Below are 18,711 nucleotides of genomic sequence, written 5' to 3' on the forward strand. Positions count from 1 at the left end.
GATATTTTGAAATTTATCGCTTACCGGTGGTGATTGTTGATTATTAAAAGGTTAGTTTTTTTCTTTTTTATTTATAAAAATTAAATTAACTGATACTTGATAATTTTAAGAATTTTTGTAACAAATAAATTATAGCGAAAAAAAATTAGAAAAAATCATAATAAAATTTAAAAACTAAAAAAAAAATTTTTTTAAATTCGCGGTAATTACCGCGCATGTGCAAAATCCAAAATGGCGATGACAGTTGCGTATTATCCAAAGTTCGCACTCGCAGTCTAGTTCACACTTCCAATGGAAGCTAGTTAGCACCATAACACTTAACACTACTTCACTTTTTGTCATCCTAATTATTTATCAACAACAATGTCATTAATCAGTCACAGTGGTTGCTGCAAGTCGCACTAATTATCCGCAAGAATAAAATGAAAACAGTCACCAAAAATGGAGGCAAGTTAATTACGTTAAACTCTTTAAAATTTTATCAATAATTTTTTCTACACGTCAGATTTTTTTAATAATTTACTTTGTACAAAAATCAGCTGTTAAAAATTCTATTTTTTTTTATTTTTAGGTAATAGAATTATTTGATCGTCTAAATGAAAGCCTGGACACTAGTTTCCCGTGGAAATGGCTGACACCTTTGTTGGAGCGCTACGAAATTTCTTCAAGAGTGATTATAATTTCCCTGGCGAGCCTCCTGGGGATTTTGTTCCTCATCTTGTTTGTCATTTTAAGAAAATGGAAGAACAAAGAATTTTTGCCGGAGGTAAAGGAATTTGTTGGTGTCAGCGGGAAGCCGAGGTTCAGAAAAAGAGACAAGGTGCTCTTCTACGGGAGAAAAATGCTCAGGAAGGTCAAGAGCATCAGTGGACAGGTAAAAAAATTTTTAAGAAGTTATTTCAATGAATTTATAAAAAAATATTTATTTATTTATTTTTATTAAAATGTTTAATAAAAATTTTGATTTTAAAAATTGAGTAAAAAAATAAATAAAAATTTTCTTTGAGTTTTTTTTTTTTTTTTAAATTAAATAAAAATATTTATTTTTATTAAATAAATAAAAATTTAGATTTAAAAAATAAATACATTTTTGCTTCATTAAATAATAACTTTTGTTAAATTGCACTGTAATTTTTTTTACACTTTAAAATAATTTAAAAAAATTTATCAGGTGAACTCATCATCAGGACAAGGAAAGAAACGTCGAGCAGTAATGAGATTCGCGCGGCGACTGCTTCAACTAAAAAAAGAAACAGTTCCGCAGCAGCTAAAAGTCCTAGAACCCCCTGCAGAATATTTAGAAGAAGATCTTGGGCCCGGCGAGCGAGTTCCTCCGGACGCGTTGTACATCCTGCAGAGCATCCGGGTGTTTGGTCACTTTGAAAAGCCGGTGTTTCTGAAACTCTGCAAGCACACGGAGATCATGAACCTCCCAGCGGGAACCGCGCTCTTTAAAATTGGAGACCCGGATGAGAATGTCTTCATCGTGCAGCAAGGATTGGTAAATGTCTACATCACTGGGTCGGATGGCGCTCAGATTCCCCTCAAGTTGGTCAATACTGGCGAGAGTGTCACCAGTTTACTGAGTTTCACTGATGTGCTTACTGGACACACCAGCACATATAAAACTGTCTCGGCGAGGGCTGTTGAAGATTCTGTTGTTGTCAAGTTGCCCATGAGCGCTTTCCAGGAAGTCTTTCAGGATCATCCTGATGCTTTCATTCGCGTTATTCAGGTTAATTTGCTTATTAATTATTTTTAATTAGTTAAAAATATAATTTGATTAAAATATATATTTTTTTTTCCAGGTGATAATGGTCCGCCTGCAACGAGTAACATTCACAGCGCTGCACCAGTACCTGGGCCTCTCAGCAGAATTGGTGAACCAAGGACTAGCTAAAAAAAAGCAGAGCCCGTTTTCCGGATCCCCAGTCCGATCGAGGACTCGTGAGAATTTTGACCTGACGCCGACAGATAAGACCCTGGACCTGCTCCCGCAAACGCCCACCCAGCCGGTGAGCATCAACCTCAAGAAGCCGAAGCACGAGTGGAAAGTCTCCGAGGAAGCTGCTCCAGACATGGTTCCAGAGTGCGACCATCACTGGTCGGACTCTTCGCACCCTGGGAGCAGAAAGCGCTCGGCAGTCGACCAGCCACTGATTGCCTCCGTTCAAGATGAAGCTCAGCTGGTCCAGATTGCCACTGACGCGTTTGTCAAGGAACTCGGCCTGGAAGATGACTCGGTGCTCAAGGACGGCAAGGTCCAGATCAGGGAGGTCGCTGCAGGGACTTATTTAATGAAGGAGGAGTCCAATAAAGACGTCGCGCTGGTCTATGTGCTCTCCGGGTCTCTGGTCATCAGCCAGAGAGGCTCCGAGGGTGGAAGGCCTGGAGACTCCAGTGACCAGGTTCATATGTTCAGTGCTCACACGGGAGAAATTGTTGGAGGACTCGCGGTTTTGACTGGTCAGTTTTTATTTTTTTATTTTTTTTCACAAGTTACGGCAGTAATATTAAAAATATAAAAAATATTAAAAATCCATTATTTTAGGTGAACCATCATTCTACACAATAAGAGCGAAGCACCCGAGCAGGATAGCTCTTCTGAGCAAGCAGACGTTCTTCGCGATAATGCGAGAGAAACCGACGATAGTGTTGCACGTGGCAAACACGGTAGTTCGAAGACTCAGCCCGTTCGTGAGGCAAGTAGACTTTGCCTTGGACTGGCTGTTCCTGGAGAGTGGGCGCGCCGTCTACCGACAGGGAGATGAGTCCGACTCGACTTTTATAGTTCTCAGCGGGCGATTGAGGTCAGTAATTACTCACAAGAACGGGAAGAAAGAGCTTGTTGCTGAGTATGGAAAGGGCGACCTTGTCGGGATCGTTGAAATGGTCACGCAGACTCCAAGGTCAACTACTGTTATGGCTGTCAGGGATTCGGAGCTGGCCAAGTTACCCGAAGGACTCTTCAATGTCATCAAATTGAGATACCCGATTGTTGTTACCAGGCTTATCAATTTACTGGGTAATTTATATTATTTTAAAAATGTCAATAGTCAAATAAATAATTTTTATTTTTAATTTCTAATAAAATAAAAATTTATTTTTGCAGGTCACCGAATTTTAGGAAGCTGGCAGCAAGTAGCAACAACAAGATCATCAATAAAAACCCAGCACCGACCTACAGCAACAACATTCGACGCTAGACCTTCCCAGGTTAACTTCTCGACAGTCGCGATAGTTCCAGTTTCCGAAGAAGTCCCTCTGACGGCGTTCACCTACGAGCTGTACCACTCGCTCTGCGCAATTGGGCCGTGTCTGAGGCTGACCTCCGACGTAGTGAGAAAAACCTTGGGCACCAGCATCATGGAGACACCCAATGAGTACCGGCTGACTTCTTGGCTCGCGCAGCAGGAGGACCAACACCGGATCTCTTTGTATCAATGCGACTCGACCTATACAGCTTGGACCCAGAGGTGTGTTCGCCAAGCTGATTGTATTTTAATCGTCGGGTTGGGAGACAAACCTCCGACCCTGGGAAGAACTGAACGCGAGGTTGAGAGACTTGCTATGAGGACTCAGAAGGAACTGGTCCTCCTGCATAAGGAACATGGTCAGAGGCCCAGCAATACTGTCGAGTGGTTGAACATGAGGAGTTGGGTCTCCAGTCATCATCATATTCAGTGTCCCAAGAGAATGTTCACCAGGAGGTCTCAGTATAGAATTGTAAGTTTCCAATCCGGTTCCAAAGTTCCAACCAAAAAAAAAAAAAAAAAAAAAAAAAAAAACTTCAAAAAAAAAAAAAATAATTTCTAACTAATTTCTGTGGTTCCAGAACGAACTGTACTCAAAAGTGCTGATGTCGGAACCGAACGTGCACAGCGACTTCAGCAGACTTGCGCGGTGGCTGACAGGAACATCAGTAGGTCTAGTTCTTGGCGGTGGGGGCGCTCGGGGCGCAGCTCACATCGGAATGCTGAAAGCCATTTTAGAAGCGGGGATTCCCATCGACATGGTAGGTGGCGTGAGCATCGGTTCCTTTATGGGGGCGCTGTGGTGCATGGAGAAGAACATTACGACGACGACACAGAAGGCCCGAGAATGGTCGAAGGTAAGTTTAATAATTTTTTTAATTGTATTCTAATTAAAAAATGATTATCTGATAAAATAAATTTTTCAGAAAATGACGCAGTGGTGGAGACAAATATTGGACCTGACTTATCCAATGACCTCAATGTTTTCCGGGAAGGACTTCAACAAGACAATCCAGACGACTTTCGGCGAGACCTACATCGAGGACCTCTGGCTTCCGTTTTTTATAATCACGACAGACATCACGGCTTCTTGTATGCGCACGCACACACATGGTCGGTATTCGTTGGTTAACTCACTCACGGTATTCCCACTTTCTTATTTTATTGAGAATTAATAATGATTAACAATGCATGACGAAATTGGGAATACGAAGCTAATTCATTAGATATTAGACAGCTTTTTAATTATTAATTCACAAATCTCGCACTCGATCATCTGCTTTTCTAATGACGGGAGCGAGTTTTACTTAAATTGTTGACGTACTCGCGGTAGATGTTAAATTTCGAATCGGAAAGCTGTTGAATAAACTCACTCGGTTAGATGATGTTGATGATAATGATAGATGACGTATTTAGGATCGCTGTGGCGTTACATTAGGAGTTCAATGTCACTGTCTGGTTATATGCCACCCTTGTGTGATCCAACAGATGGCCATCTACTCCTTGACGGCGGATACGTCAATAATCTGCCAGGTAAATTTTTTTTTACTCATATTTACTTGTGACATTTTAACTCGCTCCCGTCGACAAGATGCATCGCATATTTTTTTTTTTTTTTATTCTTTATTTAATATTTTTTCAAAAATCGCAACCCTGGTTTAAAGAAATTACTTTTTATTCTTTGATCGAGGATTAAAAAAAATTAAACTTATTATTTTTATGTCTTCGCCGACATTTTTAGAATCCTTAGACCTTCAACTTTAAGACCCACTACAACTTTTTAGACTAAAAAATTTTTTTTACCAAGTTTTCAGCGCCCCCAGTTCAAAAAACGACTTTTTTTTGGAATATTCCGAGTTTCAGATTTTAAAATTGCCATAACTTTTTTTATAATCAAAATTTTCGATCCGGACAATTTTTATCTTATAAAGGGAACTATAAGCGACAATTTTTGTCTGAAAAGTTTTTTTCTAAAATCAATTGTTTCTTTGATAAAAATAATCTTTTAAAAAAAAAAAACAGAAGTCTAATCGAATTTTTTCAGGAATTTCCGAGTTCTTGTTCTTAAAAATTACATAACTTTTTTTCTAATCAAAATTTTGTCACCGGACAAATTTTGTCTTAAAAAAGAGACTTAAAGCTACAAATTTTATCCCAAAAATTTTTTTTTTTATGACCAATAGGAACCGAGATAAAAATAATAGTTTAAAACCAGTGTTGTGAAAATAACTAACATGGCTTAGTTGACTTCCTTTAAACGGCTCTAGAGGGTTACATTGGTAATTGGCTAATTTCCCACTTAACTTAGGCCCATTATGGAAGTACGTACGCGCAAGTATGACAATAGCGGGGGTGTTTCCTCCGATTTGCGATCCGCTAGACGGGCATCTGTTAGTCGACGGGTGTTATGTAAACAATGTCCCAGGTAATTTGCAAAAAATGCTCTAAAAAATATGATTAATTATTAAAAAAAAAAATTGCACCAGCTGACATAATGCTAAGGCAAGGAGCTCACCACATCCTGGCCATCGATGTTGGATCCCAGGACGACACGGATTTAACCAACTACGGAGATTCTTTGTCCGGGTGGTGGCTGCTGTGGAAGCGCTGGAACCCTTTCGCCACCCCGGTGAAGGTTCCAAACCTCCCGGACATCCAGTCCAGGCTTGCTTACGTCAGCTGCGTCCGCCAGTTGGAGGAGGTCAAGTCCTCGGACTACTGCGAGTACATCCGGCCCCCGATCGACAAATACAAGACCCTGCAGTTCGCGAACTTCGATGAGATCAAGGACGTCGGGTACCATCACGGCAAGACCTACTTTGAAGGCCAGAGCAAGGCCGGGGTTCTTCCCAGGTTCAACGCTGACAGAGAGACTGCCAAGGCTCTTCGTGCTAAGCATCAATCCAATCAGGACTCCATTTCTTCGTACACCTTCACCGATCTTGCTCAGATGGTCTGCAAGGTCTCCACTAGGAACAGGAGGTACGATCTTGATCTTGATTCCGAGTCCGATGAGTTTGAGGAGTACGAAGCTGATATGGAGGAAGATAATCATGAGGTTGGATATGCTTCTGAACCCACCGCGGGAATTTTAGATCAGGTCAGTTTAAAAATTATTAAATCTTAATCTTGATTTTTATTTAACTTTTCATGTTAAATTTTTTCTTACTTTCAGTCTAAAAATTAAATAGTAATTAATTTTCTCCAACTAATTACATCAAACTAAATAAATAATTCTAATAATAAAAAATAAAATTTCAGAGCCCAGAAGACAACCGCCTACGACGTCGCCCCGGAATATCCCTGTCACTATCCGACACGGAAGCAGAATCAGAGCTAGAGTACCACCCAAAGTTATTCTAATTTGTAAAAATAATTATATAATTCTTCCCTAATTTTTTACCAAGTAAATGGATGTACATAATTTATTAACCAGTACAAAAGTCATATAAATAACAATTAATTAAATTTAAGAGATTCATGCCACTAGCAACCGTGATAATTGTTACTCGATTTAGTAAAATTATTTTATAACAATAAAAAAACCAAATAACAATTTTTATTTAATATTTCCCCAGATCACGAGTAGTCGCTCTTCATGGTAAGTTCCGGGTCTAGAATCGCTAAAGCAGCTCCAACAAGATGCAGCGACCCAGTGACAAGAACTTGCGGCCTCTGCCCGCGAAACTCGGCTCTAATAACCTCCAGCGCCGCGCGAACAGATTCTGCGCAAGCGCCGCGGTTGTTCTGCGCAACCCAGAGGTCATAATTAATTTTACACTTCTTAGTTTGTTCGTTCACCGGCAGGAGACGGTTCTCTTGCTCATTAATAGAGAAGCCGGCAAAATTAGGAACAAAAATCGCCATGGAGAACCCGATGTTCCGGAGAATCTCCAGGAGATTTTTAGAATCGCGGTTCCCGGTGGAATTGAAGATCAGAACAGATTGTTCTGTCGGTTCCCGGAACTTCTGGAACCACTCTGCGCAGCACTTGACGCTTTCTGGGGTGTGAGCGCCATCTAGGTAAAAATCTACGCTCTTGGTCTTTAAAATTTGAGTCCTTCCGGGCCACCTACAGGATTTAAGAGCCTGTTCCACTTTTTTAACGTCAAAATAACCGATTGTTCCTCTACTCATCCAGGTTCTTGCCAACTCGATCGCCAGCGCTGCGTTCGACTGCTGAACACTCGAAGAGATTCCCAGAACCGGCGGGTTCTTGAAGACACTCGAGGTTCCTGGAACAAAAGTCAGCGGGCAAGAGATGGCGCTGGCTTTGGTTCTGAGAACTTCAGCCACTTCGGTGAGCTGCGCAACTGAGAACGCAGGAACTGACTTTTTAAAAATTCCCGCTTTCTGCGCAGCGATTGCGCTGATAGAATCTCCAAGCAGCGCCGTGTGGTCAAAGTCTAACCTTGTTATTCCGACACAAACCGCCGAGGGGATGATGTTCGTGCAGTCGTAGAGCCCGCCGATTCCCACCTCGATTATCGCGACGTCTACCGACGCTTTTAGGAACACGTGGAACATTAAGATCGTCAGGAATCTAAAGTATGGCGGCATGTCGCTCTCGTGGTCTTTTTGGGAACTAAGGCAAGTATGCAGCCGCCAAAATTCTTCGGAGAATAATTCCTCCGAGATTGATTGCCCGTTTATTCGGATTCTTTCCCGCACTGACACCAAGTGCGGGGATGTATACAGCCCCGTTTTGTGCCCGTGGTGTTGAAGGATTGATTCTGTAAACGCACATGTTGATCCTTTGCCTTTTGTTCCGGCTACATGGATTATTGATAGCTTTTTGAGGTCTTCTACTGAAAGTCCTGATCTGGAATTTTTTTACTTATTTAAATTTTTTTTTTTTTTATTATTATTATTATTATTATTATTATTATTAATAATTAAGAAAAGAGCTTGCATCTTCTGAAATATTGATATTTTTAAAGATATAAGCTTATCCCGATGTTGCACTCATCAAGACCTTTCATTTGAGTACCCACATCAATTTTTCATATATTTTTTATATTTATAAATATTATATATATGTATATATGAAAAATATATGAAAAATGCATGTTGGTACTCAAATGAAAGCTCTTGATGAGTATTATTTCAGGATGAGCTTATATCTTTAAAAATTTTTATTTTTTACATTTTAATTCATGAAAATTTTCTTTAAAAAAAAAAAAAAAAAAAAAAAAATGAAATTTTACCTCTTAAGATATTTCTCCGTGTCTTTAAGAGTATTAGTATGCCTGGTAGCATTCTTGAGGTAGGTAGCATTGGACTGAAGATTATTAAGCGCTTCGATGGCACTCTTGCAAAAAAGTCAATTTTCATTGTCAAAAAATAAATAAAAAAAAAAAAAAAAAAAAAACAAGTAGAAAACTAACCTGATAGCTGTCCGTACTAACATTCTGCGACGTTCTCACGACCATTTTATTAAACTTGATAAGAAGTCGAAGGCAGTTCATTATGCAACCATTTCTTGAGATAATTCCATTTTTTTTAAATACAAATCAATTCATAATCTTTGAACACGTGTTGCATTGCTAAATATCTCGCACTGAGGAGATTTAAAAAAAATTGAGAGATAATTTTCTAACTACTCAACCGACAGCCATCAAAGTGTCAACTCACTTAACCAACAAAATGGCGTCAAGAGTAAGATGCGCGCGAAAGGCAACACTTTCGATAAACAAAATTCTCAGAACAAAAGAAACTCTAGTTACAGTTTATAATTACAAGCTTTTCGAAGTAATATAAAGATATCGGATTTGCTGGCTAATCTAATTCAATAAATAATCCTAACCAATAAATATAATAAATTGTTTTATTTTTACAAATAAATAAAACTGCAAGACAGTTGTCATTAATATTAAATATTTATTTATTTATTAATTTGTATTTTTAAACAATGGCTGAGATCAACAACAACAATCAAGCGGACAATCCTTCCGATTCCAATGACCATGTCGTCATCTTGAGGAAGTCCGTAAGTAGATTTTATTAATGTCATTAAAGTTAGCGAACGTTGTAAATTTTTTGATTTTTTTTTCAATAAAAAAAATTCTAAAAATATTTAGACGTCGGCTAACTTAATTTTCATATTTTTTTAAAATAATTTATTTCAACTACTAATTATTTTATTTTAGTGGTGCGACTATTTCGAGTTAGAGGTCGAGTGCCCGGTGTGCTATGACATTCCAGAGGGAAATATTTTCCAGTGCACTGAAGGGCACAGTTTTTGCCACATTTGTGTCAAAAAAGTTGATGTATGTCCTCTGTGTGATTCCAAGTTCACCGGGACTCGAAACCGGGTCCTGGAGAAACTCATCCCAAAAATTATCGAATTTAAGGTATGTTTTATTTTTATTTTTATTTTATTTTTTTTTATTTTTTTTTTTTTGACAGCTGACAATTTTTAGAAATTTTTTTATTAATTTAATTTTCTGTAAAAAAATGAATTTTTTTTTTATTTTAAAATTTTTCATCAAAAAAAGTTGTTAAATGTCTCAATTTTTTAATTTTTTATTTAAATTTTATGTTTGACAATTTTTTTATTCAAAAAATATTGAAATTCTCATTAAAAAAAATTTTTAGAAATTTTTTGATTAAAATTTTCACCAAAAAATTTTTAAAATTGTCAAATGTCTTGATAATAATTTTTTTTGTTTTTAATTTTTAATTTGACAATTTTTTAATTCAAAAAATTCTCACTAAAAATTTTTTAATTAAAAAAAAAAAATTTTTTTTGGATAACTAAAAAAAAAAAAAACATACCTTAAAAAATATCCAGGAATGTTTAATGGACCAGTTAAAGAAGACCGAGAAATGCTTGCGGGTCAAGAAAGTATCTCGCTCGACGCAAACACTAAAGGGTAACGTGGTAATGTAGACTAAAACAATAATTAACACTTTTATAAATACTAAAATAGAATAATTTATTAGAACCCTCTGAGAAGAAGCTTGCGGCTGTGCCAGAAGCAGTAGGCGACATTAAAAGTGAGAAAAAAATATTAGTATAAAAAATAATCAGCATAAAATTAAATATTGCAACTCAAAGCAACGTTTAAAAAATCTTCGAATGCTATTGTTATAACTCCAGTCTGCTCAGTGTCCCGTGCTCTGAACGCTTCTGAAAAAATTAAGTATATATTTAAGTTTTGTATTTTTCTAAAAATAAATAAACAACTTACCGGTGAATTTTTGAATTTGGACGCACAAAACAATGAACTGGTCGACTGTGATGCTGGAATGGTCATTGAAGTCACTCTTTTTTATCAGATACTGGATAAACTCCGGGGAGAACTTGTACCCCATCTGGGTAAGCGCAGCTGACAGCTCGTTCTCCTGGATGCTGCCCGAGTTGTCGCGGTCGTACCCCTTGAACACGCCCAGCCAAGCGTTTATGTACGTGTAGAGAGCTTGGAACTCGTTCAAGTCGATTGTTCCTGTTTTTTCTTTGTCAAACATGCCTAGAAAAAATTATCAATATTTTTGACCAGGTATTTTATATTTTATAAATTTTTTTTTTTTTTTTATTAAAATTTATCCCGAAAAATTATTTTTAAAAACATCAATATTTAAGAAAGTACAGTGCAACTTAACAAAATTAATTATTTAATAAAGTAAAATTTTATTTATTTGTAAGATCACTAGTTTCCATAATTTTAATTTCTTTTTTAACAAATTCGTTTAAAAAAAAATTTTTTTTAATTTCTAATTATCAATTTTTTTTTTAATTTGTTAAAAAAATTTTTAAAGTTATAAAATATCTGGTAAATAAATTAAAAAATCCTCACCAATCATTAAATTACAAGCGGTATCAGAAAAAGTTCCGCCTTGGCCATTAGCCAGCGCTGCTTTCAACTCTGACGCTGAAATTCTTCCACTATTGTCCCTGTCCACGGCTTCGAACCACTGTCTCACTTCTGGCTGGACCTGGTTGTCGCCCATTGTCCCGTATATAGATCCCTAGTCAAATAATCAACTAATTATTAATTAAGATAGTACAATTTTAATTTTTAAAACTTACTGGGTATGACATTCCCGATGATGACTCAATTTTTCTTAATTAACTCTTCTAAATTAATTACACAATTTTTTCTTATTTACAATATTTAAAAATTTTAAATAGAATTTTTTTTAATTATATACTTTGATTTTTATAATGTACAAAACTTGTTTTAAGCAATGCGTAACAAATAAGTGTGTTGTCTGAAGTCTGCTGCAGGAGTGAAGTAAGTTTGCTTACATCTGATTGAAAAAAAAAATTAATTATAATTTATATAAATTCTAACCTAGAAAATTAAAAAAAAAATTGCAATTATAATTTTTTAAACAAATTTATTTGTTGAGAAAAATTATAAAATTTAATTTATGGAAGTCAGCTACTGACAGCTGTCAATTTTAAAAAATTTAATGACAAAAATGTTTTTAAAAATTTCTACAAATTATTTCTTTTAATTTTTTTATAATAATTAAATTGCTAAAAAATAATAATTAACTTTATAAATCACAAACAAAAAATTACACATGCAATTTTTTTTAAATTTTTTTTTTTTTTTTTTCTAATTTAATTAAAAAAAAAAATAAAATCAAACATTTTATTAAATTTCTCGGATAATACTGAAGTTAGTCACAAATCAGCTGACTCGAAAGCGCCAAAATCGACAAAGAGGGCAGCACTTGTCAAATCGATAAAAAAAACTATCGATATAATGATATGCATTTTTGGGAAAAAAAAAAAAAAAAAAAAAAATCGCCATGTAGACGCCCACGCACCTCACGGCAAGGTTGTTTATTTTCCTGTGCTTGATGATAAAGTCATTACACCGTCTGTCAAAATTAAATTATTTTTTTAGTGCAACTAAAAATTCTAGGAGTTTGTTCACTAGCAAAGTTAGAATAAACAAAATGTTTTCTTACCCTGAAGCTAAAAGAGACAACACTGTTGATGTTTACCACGGAGTTGAGGTTAGTGTTTTTTTAATTAAAATTAAGCCTTTAAAAATTATTGTAATTTTTTTTATTAAAAAATTTATTAAAAAAATACAAGTGCAATTATTGAAAAATTTTTTTTTTAAAAATATAAATTTTAGTGATTAATATTTTTTATATTTTTTAGATCAAAGACCCGTACCGCTGGTTGGAGGACCCGGAGGCCGAGGAGGTCAAGACATTTGTTGATAAACAAAACGCCTTGTCACGGCCATTCTTATCGACCTGCGAGTCGGTCGAGCCCCAGGTGATTCTTGATCGTCTCAAGCAACTCTGGGACTTCCCTAAGTATTCTTGTCCGAAGAAACACGGGAACAAGTATTACTTTTACAAGAACTCTGGCCTGCAAAATCAAAGGTAATATTTATTTTTGTGAAATTAAAAAAAAATTTTTATTTAATATTTTTCCAAAAAATTATTTGCAATTTTTAAATATCAATTTTTAAAAATCAAAAATAAAATTTTTTTTTTAAATAATTCTACAAAAAAATGTATTTATAAAAATTTCAGTGTAATTTACTCACAAAATTCACCAACGGAACCCGAAGAAGAAGCGAAAGTATTCTTTGACCCGAACACGCTGTCCGACGACGGGTCAGTAGCGATTTCCACGACAGAGTACAGTAAGGATGGAAAAATCTTCGCGTATGGGCTGTCCAAGAGTGGCTCGGACTGGAGCGAGATCCACTTTATGAACGCCGAGACCGGGGAGAAGTACCCCGAGGTCCTGGAGAAGATCAGGTACTCCTCAATCGCCTGGACTCATGATAATTTGGGAATTTTCTATGGAACTTACCTGGAGCAGCAGGGAACTGTCGACGGGTCTGAGACTCTCGGAGCTCGGGACCAGAAGCTCTGCTACCACAAGATTGGAACCCCGCAGTCCGAAGATGTGATTGCTGTGGAATTCCCTGAGGAACCTCTCTGGAGAATGTAAGACCTTAATTTTAGATTTTATTTATTTTATTTATTTATTTTTTTCTTGCAGAGGTGCTGAAGTTTCCGACTGTGGCGAGTATTTGATCGTTTCTCCGCGCAGAGATTGTAGAGACAATTTAATTTATTTCACAAAGCTTCCAGAAGATAAAAAAATTGAGAATCTTAAAAGTTTGAAGCTCACTAAGGTTGTCGAAAAATTCCAAGCTGATTATGATGTAAGTAAAAATTTTTCATAATATCAAAAACTAGCAACCTTGCAGTACATTCTTAACTATTGACGTTTTTAAAGATATAAGCTCATTTTGATGATATATTCATCGAGAGCTTTCATTTGAGTACCCATATGCATTTTTTATATATTTTTCATATATACATATATATAATATATATAAATATATAAAATATATAAAAAATTGATGTGGGTACTCAAATGAAAGGTCTCGATGAGTGTAATGTCAGGGTGAGCTTAAATTTTTAAAAATGTCAATACTTCACAAGATACAAGATCATTTTTTAATATTGTGAAAATAAAAATTTCTTAAGCTTTGCAGTAAATCAATAATTTTTCTAGTACATAACAAACGATGGTGCTGAAACGATATTCTCAACAAACCGAAATGCCCCGAACTATCGACTGATCCGTATAAATTTCAACGACTACTCCGAAGAAAAATGGACGGACCTGATCCCGGAGGACCCAAAGCGGGTCCTAGATTGGGCAGTAGCCACCCACAAGGACAAGCTGGTCGTCTGCTACATCCAGGACGTGAAACACATTTTGGAGCTGCACTATCTGAAGACAGGCCAGCTTCTGAAGACATTCCCTCTTGATCTAGGAACCATTGTCGGGATCAGCGCCGATAGAGACTACTCCGAGATCTTCTATCAGTTCACGTCGATCCTGACCCCCGGGAGGATCTTCATGGCCGACCTGGCCAAGGACGAAGAGCCGCGAGTCCTCAGGGAGATAAAGGTCAGCAACTTTGATCCCTCGGCTTACAAAATGTCCCAAGTTTTCTATCCCAGCAAAGACGGGACCAAAATTCCGATGTTCGTAGTCACTCGCGCTGATGCTGTTCTTGATGGGTCCATGCCAGCGCTGCTCTACGGATACGGCGGGTTTAATGTCAGTATTTATCCTACCTTCAGTGTCATGCGGCTTACTTTCGTTCAACATCTTAAGGGCGTCTTTGCAATCGCTAATATTCGCGGTGGCGGGTAAGTTTAAAATTTTTTTAAAAAGGAATTGACACACAGCGCCACTTTTAAACTACAAACTAAAAAAGCTTACCGCCATTTTGAATTGATAATCCACTTGGAGATTTATTTATTTTATTTATAAAAATTGGCTGATGATATTAATTTCAAATAAAAATTATTTTATTCTCCTCAATGGCAAGATTCTAAAAAAAATTTTTTTTTTTTTAAATTAAAAAATTTTTTTAGGGAGTATGGGGAAAAATGGCACAACAGCGGTCGACTGGACAACAAACAAAATGTCTTCGACGACTTCCAGTGCGCCGCAGAGTACTTGATCGCGAACAAATACACCGAAGCTAAGAAATTAACAATCCACGGAGGAAGTAACGGCGGACTTTTGGTAGCCGCTTGCATAAATCAGCGTCCGGAATTATTCGGCGCGGCGGTTGCAGACGTCGGGTAATTAATTAAATAATTTAATTGAATGAATTAAATTTGTTTATTAATTATTGAAACTTTTCAGAGTTATGGACATGCTGCGGTACCACAAATTTACGATCGGGTACGCGTGGGTGTCAGACTACGGAAGCTCCGACGACGAAAAGCAATTCTTGACATTACTGAAGTACTCGCCGTTGCACAACGTACGCGTGCCCGAAGGGAACCGGCAGTATCCGGCGACTCTGCTTCTTACTGCTGATCACGACGATCGGGTTGTTCCACTTCACACTCTCAAGCTTATTGCGACACTCCAACACGTGCTGGGAAAATTACCGCAACAAACAAACCCGCTTTTAGCGCGAATTGATACTAAAGCCGGCCATGGACGGGGTAAACCGACCACTAAAGTCGTGAGTTAATCATTTGTTTATTTATTCTGTTATCCATTGTAATGCTATTTTTAATTATTCTGTTCTTTTTTTTTTTTTTTTTTTTTTTTTTTTTTTTTTTTTTTTTTTTAGATTGAAGAAATCAGGGACATTTTCGTATTTATTATTAAAACGCTTAATCTTAAGTTTTATAATTGATCAGATTTGTATTGAGCTTTTAATAAAATCTTTATTGAGAGATTTCACAGGTGAGTTTTGGAGAGATTGTCTTCCAAGTGTTTCAAGATTCTGAAGGAAATTAATTGTTGATTCCGGAATTAAATACTACGAGATTAAGAGAAATTTTCTATCTTAAGGTACATAATTAAGAAACTAACTTGTATCTTGAGAAATATTGACATTTTTAAAGATATAAGCTCACTCTGATGTTACACTCATCGAGACCTTTCATTTGAGTACCCACATCGATTTTTCATATATTTATATATGTATATATAAAAAATATATAAAAAATGCATGTGGGTACTTAAATGAAAGCTCTTAAAGAGTGTTATATCGGGGTGAGCTTATATTTTTAAAAACTTCAATATTTAAAAAAGTACAGTGCAATTTAACAAAATTTATTAAATTTTAAAGTAATTTTTTATATAAAATTTTACAAAAAATTTCAAATAATTAATTAAAAAAATTTCCAACTAAATTTCTCCTTATCTCATAATTGCATAAAATAATTTATTATCCGAGAATTTTCCCCCCTAATCACCAAAAAAAAAAAAAAAAAAAAAAAAATAATAATAATAATAATAACAATAATAATAAAAATAAATAATTACGAGGCCAAAGATCTCTTAAAAAAAAAATCTAATCTAAAAAATCTCTGCAATAATTTCATCCAGAATCTAGACTACAATGTTAGCATAAAAAAAATCTTATCATTGACCTTAATACGCTCGGGATATCTATTTGCAAAATAAAATTCTATTTAAAAAAATTAAAAAGTCTGACCCATTGTACGAAATAATCACAACTCTTAAGATAAACTATCCAGGCGCTAATTTGCCAAGTTGGTGGCGCTGCGTGTGGTCATGCGCAGAATACTAACGCGGGCTGCGCATAGTTACAACGCACATTCGTGTACTTTGCGCCCTGGGAGATAACCTCAAGACCCGAGAGAGTTTCCACCACCCTGGTCGTCAGCTTCATATACCACGAGTTGTTCAATCCAAGGTATTATTATTTTCATAACACTATTCATAAAACAAACTCAGTTGTTAATTTTTAATTAAAAATATTAATTGTTATTTTAATGGCATAACCAAAAATTGGCGCCATTTTCCAGATCAAAGTACCTCAGAATTTAATTTTGTAAAAAATTGCAAGTAAATAGAGGAATGCAAAAGGACTGCCGAGACTGTCTGGGTATCCGATACCGAATCAATACCCTGGACCAAACTTGGAAGTGGCTGCACCAGACAATCGCGCTCCACGAGTACCTGATCAGCATAACCGCGAGCCAGAGTGACGTGTCTTGTTTCAACAGCAAGGTGTTTTCGTAATAGACACAGCGAGTGCCAAGACTGAAGTGCTAAGACTGATTATTAATTACTATTTAAAATAACAATAATATTGACCAAAAATATTTGACAAATTAATTAAAATAAAATGTTGCGCTTCGGACCGTCGGTTAGAGCTTTCTGCTCCAGGAGCCTGGAGATAAAGAAGTCGGTGTTCATCTCGCAGTCGCAGGACATCTTCACGAACCTGGCTCTGGAGGACTGGCTGTACCGTAACTACGACCTGGCGAGGAACCACGTGCTGCTGCTGTGGAAGAGCGACCCGTGCGTGGTGATAGGCCGCCACCAGAACCCCTGGATGGAGGCGAACGTCCAGGCGCTGGAGGAGCGGAACATCCAGCTCGTCCGGAGGAACAGCGGCGGCGGGACTGTCTTTCACGACCACGGGAACCTCAACCTGTCCTTCTTGACCGCGAGGGAGAAGTACAACCGGAGGTACAACCTCGAGATCATCACCCGCGCGCTCTACCGCCACTGGGGCATCCAGAGTCACATCAACAAGCGCGAGGACATTGTTGTTCAAGGCGACTACAAAATCTCTGGCACCGCTGCCAAGCTCGGAAGGCCTAATGCCTATCATCACTGCACTCTGCTGATCAATTCGGATAAAAAGACCCTCAAGGCTGCGCTGGAGAAAAAGGAGCTCGGGATTGTCACCAATGCTACTGAGTCCACCAGGTCCCAGGTTAAGAACTTGAAGGATATTAATTCCAGGGTCTGCTTTGATGAATTGGTCAATGCCGTAGGCTGGGAGTTTCTCAGGACTGATCCTCTCGTTGTTCTCGATGGCGGGGAGAGTCTCGCTTCTAGGCAGAAGGGATTTCAGATGGTTAATCCTACCGAGGATTGGTTCCCAGGTAAAATTTTTTTTTTTATAAGATAATTATATTCTTTTTATTTCAGGAGTAATTTTTCTTGATTAAGAAATCTAATTTGAAATTATTAAGATTTTTTTTTTTTTTTTTTTTTAGGGTAAGTCAAAAAAATTTCAAGATAAAAAGTAATAAAAAAAAAATCTTTGATTAAGAAATCTAATTTGAAATGATTAAAAACAATTCTAAATTTTTTTTGAGAGTAAATTAATAAAATATTAAATAATTTATAGATGTTAAAAAATAATTCTAATTTCTAGTAAGTTTAAAAAATGTCAAAACCCTCTAAAATACAAAAAAAAAAAAAATATTTTTTTATTAAGAAATCTAATTTAAAATGATTAAAAATATTAAATGAAAAATTTTTTTTAGGTCTAAACAAATTAATCTCAGAATTCCGTTCCTGGGATTGGATTTACGGAAAAACACCGAGCTTCACGGTAAACCGTCTCCTAAAACTGCCATGTTCAGGGAATTCATCATCAGACCTGTTAAATCTGACCCTAACAGTAGAAAAAGGAATAATCGAAGACATAAAGATGTCGTTACCGTCAGACTTGACCAGCTCGGCAAGCAGCGAGGCGAGTGTTATCAGCAATTTACGTGGGACCCGGTATCATCCCAAAGTTATCGATAAAATAATAGCAGCACTTGGGTGCATCGCCATCGTCCCTTCTCAGTGTGAGCAAATAGATAATATCGCATTGCAATAATGTAAATAAAAAAAAAAAAAAAAAAAAAAAAAAAAAAAAAAAAAATCTAAATAAAATTGTACAACTAATTAAATGCTATTTAAAAACGCTTCGACTAGTTTTATTCGTCAGAAGCTCATTGCATAATAGCTCATATATTTAGACGTTTGCAGTTTCTAAACTTTGGGATTGTAATCGATACGTTTTATAGTTGTTGGAAATTTTAATTTAAGAGTATTTAAAATTTGTTTGTTTTAATGAGGATATAGATAAAGAAAGACAAATCCGTATAACAAACCCATATTTATTGTATTTTTTTTTTTTTTTTTTTTTTTTTTTTTATATATATTTCA

At 36.2% G+C, this 18,711-nt stretch overlaps 6 protein-coding genes across 13 annotated transcripts; 4 read left to right on the forward strand and 2 right to left on the reverse strand.

The window, feature by feature from the left end:
* The first annotated feature begins 292 nt into the window (after positions 1-292).
* On the forward strand, positions 293-6,810 carry Sws (patatin like phospholipase domain containing sws). Of its 3 annotated transcripts, XM_074250428.1 has the most exons (12): positions 293-447; positions 572-874; positions 1,172-1,735; positions 1,809-2,466; positions 2,552-3,025; positions 3,113-3,726; positions 3,836-4,111; positions 4,181-4,367; positions 4,671-4,787; positions 5,563-5,679; positions 5,741-6,354; positions 6,516-6,810. In XM_074250428.1, the coding sequence occupies exons 1-12, from the start codon at positions 442-444 to the stop codon at positions 6,615-6,617; spliced, it is 4,032 nt and encodes a 1,343-aa protein (XP_074106529.1). In that variant the 5' UTR covers positions 293-441; the 3' UTR covers positions 6,618-6,810. The 3 variants fall into 3 exon arrangements, with proteins under 3 accessions (XP_074106529.1, XP_074106530.1, XP_074106531.1); XM_074250429.1 differs by lacking the exon at positions 5,563-5,679; XM_074250430.1 differs by lacking the exon at positions 4,671-4,787.
* On the reverse strand, positions 6,647-8,784 carry Fpgs1 (Folylpolyglutamate synthase 1). The gene is made up of 3 exons (XM_074250438.1): positions 8,642-8,784; positions 8,462-8,565; positions 6,647-8,076 (listed from the first exon to the last, which is right to left on the reverse strand). The coding sequence occupies exons 1-3, from the start codon at positions 8,720-8,722 to the stop codon at positions 6,834-6,836; spliced, it is 1,428 nt and encodes a 475-aa protein (XP_074106539.1). The 5' UTR covers positions 8,723-8,784; the 3' UTR covers positions 6,647-6,833.
* Positions 8,785-8,976: 192 nt separating this feature from the next.
* On the forward strand, positions 8,977-10,454 carry LOC141532208 (uncharacterized). Of its 4 annotated transcripts, none has more exons than XM_074250448.1 (4): positions 8,977-9,243; positions 9,404-9,607; positions 10,048-10,129; positions 10,187-10,454. In XM_074250448.1, the coding sequence occupies exons 1-4, from the start codon at positions 9,166-9,168 to the stop codon at positions 10,189-10,191; spliced, it is 369 nt and encodes a 122-aa protein (XP_074106549.1). In that variant the 5' UTR covers positions 8,977-9,165; the 3' UTR covers positions 10,192-10,454. The 4 variants fall into 4 exon arrangements, with proteins under 4 accessions (XP_074106549.1, XP_074106546.1, XP_074106548.1 ...); XM_074250445.1 differs by having other exon boundaries at positions 8,980-9,243; positions 10,048-10,137; XM_074250447.1 differs by having other exon boundaries at positions 8,994-9,243; positions 10,048-10,137; positions 10,200-10,454.
* On the reverse strand, positions 10,167-11,831 carry Pef (penta-EF-hand domain containing protein peflin). Of its 3 annotated transcripts, none has more exons than XM_074250442.1 (5): positions 11,759-11,831; positions 11,287-11,507; positions 11,054-11,225; positions 10,448-10,726; positions 10,167-10,386 (listed from the first exon to the last, which is right to left on the reverse strand). In XM_074250442.1, the coding sequence occupies exons 2-5, from the start codon at positions 11,296-11,298 to the stop codon at positions 10,295-10,297; spliced, it is 555 nt and encodes a 184-aa protein (XP_074106543.1). In that variant the 5' UTR covers positions 11,299-11,507; positions 11,759-11,831; the 3' UTR covers positions 10,167-10,294. The 3 variants fall into 3 exon arrangements, with proteins under 3 accessions (XP_074106543.1, XP_074106545.1, XP_074106544.1); XM_074250444.1 differs by having other exon boundaries at positions 11,054-11,241; XM_074250443.1 differs by having other exon boundaries at positions 11,785-11,799.
* A 178-nt stretch (positions 11,832-12,009) lies between these two features.
* On the forward strand, positions 12,010-15,465 carry LOC141532201 (prolyl endopeptidase). Its single transcript, XM_074250431.1, has 8 exons — positions 12,010-12,227; positions 12,379-12,608; positions 12,762-13,184; positions 13,240-13,405; positions 13,762-14,408; positions 14,637-14,849; positions 14,914-15,241; positions 15,353-15,465. Exons 1-8 carry the CDS (start codon positions 12,069-12,071, stop codon positions 15,416-15,418), a joined length of 2,232 nt encoding a protein of 743 aa, XP_074106532.1. The 5' UTR covers positions 12,010-12,068; the 3' UTR covers positions 15,419-15,465.
* Positions 15,466-16,738: 1,273 nt separating this feature from the next.
* Lipt1 (Lipoyltransferase 1) lies at positions 16,739-18,520 on the forward strand. Its single transcript, XM_074250439.1, has 2 exons — positions 16,739-17,651; positions 18,039-18,520. The coding sequence occupies exons 1-2, from the start codon at positions 16,883-16,885 to the stop codon at positions 18,377-18,379; spliced, it is 1,110 nt and encodes a 369-aa protein (XP_074106540.1). The 5' UTR covers positions 16,739-16,882; the 3' UTR covers positions 18,380-18,520.
* Positions 18,521-18,711: the final 191 nt, after the last annotated feature.

Source organism: Cotesia typhae, unplaced genomic scaffold, assembly GCF_013202065.1.
Source record: "Cotesia typhae breed Kobodo isofemale line unplaced genomic scaffold, CoteBio_Ctyphae contig_59, whole genome shotgun sequence".
In the NCBI taxonomy this organism is placed as follows: domain Eukaryota; kingdom Metazoa; phylum Arthropoda; class Insecta; order Hymenoptera; family Braconidae; genus Cotesia; species Cotesia typhae.

Bases quoted from the DNA above. Each gene is read 5' to 3' on its own strand.
- Sws (XM_074250428.1), top strand. The intron at 2,467-2,551 runs GTCAGTTTTTAT...CCATTATTTTAG, and splicing joins AGGACTCGCGGTTTTGACTG to GTGAACCATCATTCTACACA. The intron at 4,368-4,670 runs GTCGGTATTCGT...TGACGTATTTAG, and splicing joins TATGCGCACGCACACACATG to GATCGCTGTGGCGTTACATT.
- Fpgs1 (XM_074250438.1), bottom strand. From the start codon at position 8,722: ATGAACTGCCTTCGACTTCTTATCAAGTTTAATAAAATGGTCGTGAGA. The intron at 8,566-8,641 runs GTTAGTTTTCTA...CTTTTTTGCAAG, and splicing joins TTAGTACGGACAGCTATCAG to AGTGCCATCGAAGCGCTTAA. The intron at 8,077-8,461 runs GTAAAATTTCAT...AAAAAATTCCAG, and splicing joins ACGGAGAAATATCTTAAGAG to ATCAGGACTTTCAGTAGAAG.
- LOC141532208 (XM_074250445.1), top strand. From the start codon at position 9,166: ATGGCTGAGATCAACAACAACAATCAAGCGGACAATCCTTCCGATTCC. The intron at 9,244-9,403 runs GTAAGTAGATTT...ATTTTATTTTAG, and splicing joins TCGTCATCTTGAGGAAGTCC to TGGTGCGACTATTTCGAGTT. The intron at 9,608-10,047 runs GTATGTTTTATT...AAAAATATCCAG, and splicing joins CAAAAATTATCGAATTTAAG to GAATGTTTAATGGACCAGTT.
- Pef (XM_074250442.1), bottom strand. The intron at 10,727-11,053 runs GTGAGGATTTTT...AATTTTTTCTAG, and splicing joins CGCTTGTAATTTAATGATTG to GCATGTTTGACAAAGAAAAA. The intron at 10,387-10,447 runs GTAAGTTGTTTA...TAATTTTTTCAG, and splicing joins CCAAATTCAAAAATTCACCG to AAGCGTTCAGAGCACGGGAC.
- LOC141532201 (XM_074250431.1), top strand. From the start codon at position 12,069: ATGATAAAGTCATTACACCGTCTGTCAAAATTAAATTATTTTTTTAGT. The intron at 12,228-12,378 runs GTTAGTGTTTTT...TATATTTTTTAG, and splicing joins ATGTTTACCACGGAGTTGAG to ATCAAAGACCCGTACCGCTG. The intron at 12,609-12,761 runs GTAATATTTATT...TAAAAATTTCAG, and splicing joins TCTGGCCTGCAAAATCAAAG to TGTAATTTACTCACAAAATT.
- Lipt1 (XM_074250439.1), top strand. From the start codon at position 16,883: ATGTTGCGCTTCGGACCGTCGGTTAGAGCTTTCTGCTCCAGGAGCCTG. The intron at 17,652-18,038 runs GTAAAATTTTTT...AATTTTTTTTAG, and splicing joins TACCGAGGATTGGTTCCCAG to GTCTAAACAAATTAATCTCA.